At 54.2% G+C, this 8221-nt stretch overlaps 1 protein-coding gene across 1 annotated transcript; it reads right to left on the bottom strand.

Moving 5' to 3' along the window:
• Positions 1–336: 336 nt before the first annotated feature.
• FOXC1 (forkhead box C1) lies at positions 337–2965 on the bottom strand. Its single transcript, XM_021696978.2, has one exon. It carries the CDS (start codon positions 2963–2965, stop codon positions 1619–1621), a length of 1347 nt encoding a protein of 448 aa, XP_021552653.1. The 3' UTR covers positions 337–1618.
• Between the last annotated feature and the right edge of the window lie 5256 nt (positions 2966–8221).

The following is an 8221-nucleotide window of genomic DNA, read 5'->3' as shown; positions in this document are numbered from 1 at the left end:
AAGATAATGAATTTATTACATTTCCTGGGTTATTTACAAAGGGGTAGGGCCAATCTGGGTTGCCCCCTAGGTTTAACTGTAAATTAACAAGAAAAAATGGATTGAAAAGAAACCACCCTAGACTAAAATGTTCTGCTCTTCTCTCCTTCCTTCTTATTGCTTTAAATCTTTTTTTAAAAATAATTGTTCTACAAACATATCTTCTAAAATAGTTTCCCAGAGATTAAATATCCCTTTCCAACCCACAGTATATATATATATATATATATACATATATATATATATATATATATATTTTAAATCAACCCTTCTATGTAATACATGAAGGATTGTAAATGTGGATGAATTATATACATACATTTAAAAACTGGTTTATTTTTCCTCTTACAAAGGAGTGAAATTAATAGGCAAAATATCTATCCAGCATTTGGCTCACGGGGATGTATGTATAACAGACATCACGATTTTTAATGTGATACACAAGCCAAATATTCATCTGTGTATATCTGGAGGAACATTCACATATCTCTACACACAGGTAGCACTGTGGTAACACTGCTGCTGATTCATGGGCTTAGAATTTCCAGATCATGTTCTGTCCTTACTTGAAAAAAATATATTAGTGTATATGCCAACTCAGATCTGTTTAGGAAAATATCTTTTGACTAGCCACAAAGCAAGCTGACTATATAGTACATTTTGCAGAAGATGCTGCAGGAAAAAAAAAAATCTAAACAAAAAGAGACTTTTATTTGACAAGGAATAGTCAGAGGGTTTCTCCATTTTTCAGCTATTTAGGAGGAGAATAGGTCATTTCTCATGTTTTAATCTGAAATATTTTTTTCTTATAATAATTAAGGTTGTATTAAAGTATCCAGACATATAGATCTCATTCAAACTGAATGGTAATTTATTAATAAACAAAACAATGAATATGTTCAACAAAAAGAAAAAAAGATGATAGAATAAGATTAATACAGTTTCCCTTTTTATAATGAAAAAAAAAGCACAATTTAAAGTTTCAGGCAATTTAACGTCAGGTTTTGGAAACACTTTCTGGCGTTTGGTCCACGACATCCAACTACAAATTAAAAATAAATTACTATATTGCAATTTACATTTTAAAACAAGTCCATGAATAAAAAGAGAGCGATTTTCATATACGGGGACTTTCCCCCTCCTTTCAACATAGGATAAAATATCTTACAGGTGAGAGGTGGAGGAAAGAGAAGGGCAGGGGAATGGGAGAGAAAGGAGGAAAGCGTGATCTCTGAAAAGCAAGAAGAAACTTACGTGTTATCTGGAGTAACACTGTCCTTTAATAAACCATGATTTTGCTGTCTCTGTACAAAATAGTTTACCGTTTTGTTTATTTAGATAAGGCAAAGTGAAGGTGGCTCTGAATTTTTTCAGAAAATAGTTTTCTTTGTGCTGGTGAGTTGAATTTTTGGAGGGATTCTGTTCGCTGGTTTGGTGAATGTTTTTCGAGGTTTTCTTTTTTTTTTAAATTGGATTTCTTTTTCTTTTTTTTTTTTTTTGGTTTCGATTTTGCATTGATGGTTCTTTTCTGTTCCTGCTTTAGGGTTCGATTCAGTTCGACTTGGGGTGGGCGGGGGTGTCAAAACTTGCTACAGTCGTAGACGAAAGCCCCGGACGTGCGGTACAGAGACTGGCTGGAAGGGAAGGCCATCTGACAGCTACTATTCCCGTTCACCGGAGAGTTGTTCAAGCCGATCCTCTGCGACTCGAACATCTCCCGCACAGAGTGAAAGTTCTGCTGCTGGCCCGGGTAGCCCGCGGCCGCCGCCGCCGCCGCCGCGCTCGCCAAGTGGCCCAGGTCTCCGCCCGCCTGGTTCAGGTACCACGAGGTGAGGCGGCCTTGGTGGGCCGCAGGGTGGTGGCCGGTCTCCTGGCCGCCGCCACCGTGACTCAGGGACGAGGAGCTGCTGCTGGTGACTGGGGGCAGAGAGTAGTCGGGCAGGGGGTCGTCCACCGCCGAGCCGCCCGCGCCCCCCGGCGCGCCCTGCAAGTGGCCGCCGCGCTCTCCGGCCGCGTACAGACTCATGGCCTGCAGGTTGCAGTGGTAGGTCCCGGCTCCCGCCGCGCCGTCCAGGCTCAGCGGCCGCGCGGAAGGCAGGCTGCCCGGGGGGCTGCTCCCACTCGACAGGCTGCTGCTACTGCTGTCGGGGCTTTCGATTTTAGGCACCGCGGCGGCGCTGCCGCTGCCCAGGGCGGCGGCCGGGGACAGGGGCTGGGGCGGCGAGGGGCACGTACCGTTCTCGGTTTTGATGTCCTGGATGCGCACTGGCGGCGGCTGCGGTCCGGGCGCGGCGCCGTCGGCCTGCTCGGACGGCGCAGGCGGGGGTTGGCGGCCGGGCGGCGGCGGCTCCTTGAGGTGCAGCCGGTCCTTCTCCTCCTTGTCCTTCACCGCGTCCTTCTTCTTGAAGCGCCGCCGCCGCCGCAGGAAGCTGCCGTTCTCGAACATGTTGTACGAGTCCGGGTCCAGCGTCCAGTAGCTGCCCTTGCCCGGTTTCTTGTCGTCGCGGGGCACCTTGACGAAGCACTCGTTCAGCGAGAGGTTGTGGCGGATGCTGTTCTGCCAGCCTTGTTTATTGTCCCGATAGAAAGGGAAGCGGTCCATGATGAACTGGTAGATGCCGTTGAGGGTGATCTTCTTGTCCGGGGCGTTCTGGATGGCCATGGTGATGAGCGCGATGTAGCTGTAGGGAGGCTTCACCATGTCCTTGGGCTGCGGCTGCGGCGTGTAGGGCCCATAGGCGCGGGCCATGCCGCCCGGGTACTGCTCGGCGTGCGCCGGGTGCGAGTACACGCTCATGGGGGCCGGCATGGCGGTGTAGCCGCCCCCGGCCGCCGCCGCCGCCGCGCGGTAGTAGCTCTGCTCTCCGCCGAGGTAGGGCACCACTCCCAGGGAGTTGGGGCTGGACACGGAGTAGCGCGCCTGCATGGCCCCCGCTCGCCGCCGCCGCCCCGCGCCTCCCGCCGCCCCCCACCCTCCCTAGGCCGGCCACGCCGCGCCGGCTGCCCAGTCCGAGTCCGGGCCCCACAGAGCTGGTGCCGGGCCGCCGAGCTGAGTCCGGCTCGGCCGCCGCCGCCGCCTCCCGAAACCGCCGGCCACGCGCGGCCTCTCCCTGCGCTCGCTCGGGCTCTTGGGGCGCCTCGGGCCACTTCGGGGTCGGTGCTAGGGGAGAGGGCCGGACGAGGACGCGGCAAACGGCCTTGAAGGAACCCGCGGAGCAACTTCCAGGCGAGAACGGCAGAACAGAGCCAAAACTAAAAAACAAGAAGGCGCCCTTCTCGCCACACTGCCTGCGCCTTCCAGGAGACTCTGCCCTGAGCCGCCGGCGAAGGCGGCCAAATAACCAGGGGCGGGGGGCAGCGCGCCGGCCGCCTTGCCGGGCCCCGCGTCACCTTTTTTTCAGTCTCTCGCGCGCCGGCCGCTTAAGGAAGCATTGGGAAAACTTCTGAACTTTTGAGCATCCGTCACCGAGGCGAGGACTTTTTTACGCAGTTACATTTTTTTCCGGGCAGCGGAGCCCCGCCCCACCACAGCAGCAGCAGCCAATGGTAGGCGAGAACCGCCTCTGAATGAGCCGGAGGCCGAGCCCAGGCTGCCCGCGCCCAGCTGCGGGAGGACCGCGGGGCTGACCACACGCGCGCCGGCCGCTCGGAGCCGGCGCCCCTACCCCTGCCCCTGGCCGTCCCAGGCCTGCACCCACAGCAAGATCGGCCCCGAGCCCCAGCCGCCCGCCGCAGCCGCCCGCAGTCTCCCACCCCCGGCCCTCCTCACAGACGTCCATTGTTCTCGCAGACTTCCTGGGTCCTCCTGGGCCCCACGCAGACCCTTCCTCGGTCCACCGCTCCCAGATGTCACCGAGTCCTCGAGCCCCAACTCGGGCTGGCTCTCTCCCATTCCCTGGTCGATCTGGCTGACTCCAGTGCCGGGATTTCCTGGGCCTCTCTTCCCCTCCTTTTCCCCTCACCTTTCCTCTCTTTCCACCTCTTCCTTCCCTCTCGTCGCCAGTCTCACTCGGTTCACAGATGTGTTCATTGGCCCTCCCACCCCCCTCCTGGAGATCCTCTTGCCCGGAGCTTGCCCGGAGCTGGGTTACAAAGGACAGGGTTTTAAAGGCTCAGTCACAACCATGCTTTTCCCGGTGGGGCAGGAGTTGTCGCCCCCACCTCGGCTTCCTCGTGACCCCTACCCAGTAGAAATAAGGGAGAGGGGATATGGGGCCTTGCCGGGATCGCTGTCCAGGTAGGCTCCGCCCCCCCCATTTCAGGCCACCCTTGCTCCTCGTCCCCCCCAGGGCAGTTGGCGCCCTGAGAGTGCTTGAGGCGCTAGCTGCAGGGGCCAGGAGGCTTCCCTGCGCTCCCCCGTGGCGGGGAGGGTGAGGGGCATACGTGATCCCTCAAGTTCCCCACACGCCGCCAGGTCTTTGCCTGGTCAGGCATGTTTCGGCTCAGAGGAGGGGTCACGCTTCGGGCTCAGTGACATTAGCAGGTGTGATGACAAGAAGCAAATAAACACGTCCAAGAACTTAACGCGCCTCAGTTCAACCTCCATCTCCACACGCGCGGGGCTGCCTGCTTGCAGATAACGGGTGTGTTGGGCGGGGCGGGGTGGGGGGGATGTTCAGAATCGCACCTGCAGAACTGCTCAAGGATTCTGGGGGGCTAAGCGCAGAAGGCGTATCCTTGTGCACGCCTGAAACGTACAGTTTCTGAACGACTGGAATGGGATGGGAAGAGGAGAGAGGGAAAGAAACGAAGAAGCAGGAAAAAAATCGGCCACCCTCCGCCTGCAGCGCAATTCTGCATCTTGGCAATTCTAGAAAAGACCCTCCTGAAGACTGAACACTAGATCCTTTACCAGAAGCCGGGGGTGGGGGCGGGGGGCACTGGCAAGCTTAGGAAACTGTGAGGAAGAGTAGTGTGACGCATTTAACACCTCCACTCCCCCAATTTCTGACAATCTTTAACTGCAAGGACGTGTCGGGAGCCCCTTTTGGCTTCCCAGCTGGAATCCGGCTTCTTCACTGCACAAAAATTCTCATTGTCGCTTTAGTTGTTAGATATCAAAGGCGCTGACTTGTGTGGGAGGCTCAGCTCCGTGTCACTTGAACATTTAAAAAACACCGTGTTTCAGAATGGACATTTACATGGAGAGAAGAGGACCTGCTACTTCTAGAACTAGCCTGGGGGTAGGGGGGTTGCCCGGAAGTTCGGATTCCTGACGCAGCTGCCTCTTGGCCTGCTGTGCTCTTGGGGCACTTGAAACTCCTTTTCCAGGGTGTTTGCAAGGCCGGGGGCTCGGATTGGAAGAAACACTTGATTTATCAGCAGGAGGCTCAGTACTTGATGGTTCCCAAACACTTACAGAGGGAGGAAGTGGGGAGAAGACCCCCGACTTGAAAAATGAATTCATGTCCAGCCCCCATCCCTGTACCCTGACATAATCAGCCCCTTTGGCTGAGGCTTTATGGGGCGCTCTGGCTTCAGCCTAGAGGCCAATTAAGTGCTCTCCCTAAACACCCCAGCATTTGGTGAATTTGAACTTTAAACTGCATCTCCACTGTTCGCACGCGGTGCATGGACAGGAAAGCAGCAATAGCGACTCGTTTGTTTTCCTAATGTGGGAAACGCCAGCGGGCCCCCGGGTTTTGCAATGGACAGTTGTGCTCCGCCGTCGCTTCCCAGCACACCGTCTCCTGCCCTCCCCTCGCTCTCTTCCTCCGCCAGCCCAGAGAAGGGTAAACAGCTTGTTATGTAAATTGCAAATAGAATGGCGGTGGTGTTCTGGGCTCCCCGCTTTGGATATAAAAGTTACCGTTGTGAAATTAGTATCTGGCATGCGAGAAAAAATGGAGGGATGCAGTTTTATAGAGATCAACTTTCCACTGGTTTAGTTCTGGATATTCGCCAGGAAAAGATATTTGCATTTGTGTTTTATAAGCTTATTCGGAAGCAAACCTTCAGTAAACAGCTTGATTATATTTCAAGTACTTTGCTTATTTTATTATTGTTGTTAGTGGCGTTATTTTAACGTTAAGGCACAGAAATGAAGTCTTTTGGGGGAATAGGTTAAAGTTTTTATTTTCAGTTTAAAGTTTTTGATGCCCCTTTTCCCTGCTCCTTGGGGTAGTTCAATCGTCAGTCTCTCGAAAAACCCTTGACTCAATTGGCAGAAATGCCCCCGCAGGAAACCTTGGGCTTCTTTTCTGACACCTCCCGTCCTTACAGCCTGAAGGTCCTGCAGGCAACAGCGGTAATGGATGTTTGGTGGAACTGTCGCTTGGCCCGCCCCGCAATCCCCAGCCCATCCTTGACCTGCCAGGTGGGGTTACAATTCCCGGGGCCCACTGAGGGGTTCTTAGCTCTGAGGAGGGGGCGTGATGTCACAGCAATATTTAAAACAAGGCCTCCCCAGGGCCCCTACTGTAGAAAAGCACTGGGGAGATGTGGCAAGCACTCCAGGAAATGCCTAGATTCGGGAACGTGGTGACACCACAGGAATGTGTGTGTTGGGGGTAGTGGGGGGGTGGAGGAGGGAGGGAGGAGATGGTGCCCTAACGCAGGTCACCAGGAGCCAGAAAGAGCTCTTTCTCTTTTTTTTTATTCAAGTCAAGTAGAGGGAATAAGGGTCGGGGCGAGCCCTGAGTTCAAGAAATGACTCTCCAGCAGTTTGAGCCCAGCCCAGGGGACACAGATTGTCCTCTGCGTCAGAGACCCCTCTGGAACTTTCCAGCCCCGGCAGCACAGTCGTCCCTAGGACCTGCCCAGACTCCCTCCCAGTCCGCAGTTCCGGCATATCCAGCTTTTGGCTCTCGGTTATGCCCAGGAAGCTGGCCCGTCGGGGGTCTAGGCCGCCTTCCTGCGGGTTTCCAGGGGGCCCCCACTTGGTCCAGGAGCTGCGGAAAACAGGAAAGGCAGGCTTAGAAGATGAGGGAAGGGACTTCTGCTCTAGACCATGCGTCGAATCCAGAGGGTTCTGCAAACCCAGGAGGGAGGCTGCACGTCTACAGTCGTCCTACCATCTCCCCCTCCGCTGCCAGGAGACAAATTGGAAGATTAAGGCAATTACCCCGCCAGTGAGATTTGGAAACTCCCCACTAGACCGAAATCACAAACAACCGCAGCAAAGTCCGTGTGTGTGTGTGTGTGGGGGGGTGACTTTGAGCCATTTAAGTAAATGACTGTAGTTCTACATATGGCCTCGTTTGGGTTGACCAGGAACCCAGAGGTAGGGGAGGGTATTTCGGTGTCAATAACCGTTATTCGTTATCAAACCGTCAGCCGGGAAGGTAGAGTTTGTCTTCAGTGTGACTTGTCAGAGGAGGGAGGAGGCGGGGACCCAACGTTTGGGTGGCCAAGACTCAGAGGACTGCTTTCTTCTTTCCTCTTAGTTGGGGGGTTTCTGAGTAGAGGTTCTGTTAACGCAGTTCCTGTAATTCAGTCCCCTCCTCAGCAGAAAAATAATTCCTACAATAAATAAAAAGAGTGTTTGTTTTTCGATTATGTTTTAAAGACAAAGTGATCCACATTGCCTGTCTACAAGATTGAACTGATTGGATAGTTGCCCTCGTAGGAGCAGATCTCCACAGGAAGTTTATGTGACGGGATAATTTAATGTCATACCCCAAGTCCCCAAGATGGGCCATCCCACTAATTACTTACACAGGAGAGTTCGTGCCACACCTGCTCTTGGTTACCCCGTCGGGTCGGCCCACCTGTCACTTCAGAGCCGAGTTGAATAGCAAGGAAGAGGCACGGGGCATGCGGGAAGTGAATCTTTAACTTTATTGCCTGGCTCCGAAAGACTGAGGGCTTCCTTTGTCCGGGCAGAGGTAGATGGACACCCGAACTGTCGTCTTTCATTAACAATCCAGGACGAGAATAAAATCTGTGACGGGGTGGATGATCGGAAAGGACTAGAGGCACGCGTGTGCATGCGCGCACCTGCGTGGCCTCGCATCCTGGTCCCCAGCAGACTCAGGACGGCTGCCGCAAGCCAGGTCCTGAAAGGGTAGAGGCCCCGCTTCCTCGCAGCTTCGTGACACCGGCACATTTGGGGGGCGCGCAGCGCAGGGCCCAGCGGTCCTCCAGCCCCAGAGGCGGTAGCGCAGCGCGGGGACTGCAGGGTGCGGGCGGGCGCGGCGATCAGAGAACCGCGGGGCGAAGGCGCCTTCCCGGGGGCTGGAGT

This window comes from Neomonachus schauinslandi, chromosome 8 (genome assembly GCF_002201575.2).
Source record: "Neomonachus schauinslandi chromosome 8, ASM220157v2, whole genome shotgun sequence".
In the NCBI taxonomy this organism is placed as follows: domain Eukaryota; kingdom Metazoa; phylum Chordata; class Mammalia; order Carnivora; family Phocidae; genus Neomonachus; species Neomonachus schauinslandi.
The sequence above is the reverse complement of the archived record's forward strand: the minus strand, read 5'-3'. Positions and strand labels throughout refer to the sequence as shown.

Excerpts from the sequence above, each read along its gene's own strand:
- FOXC1 (XM_021696978.2), bottom strand. The coding sequence starts at position 2,965 with ATGCAGGCGCGCTACTCCGTGTCCAGCCCCAACTCCCTGGGAGTGGTG.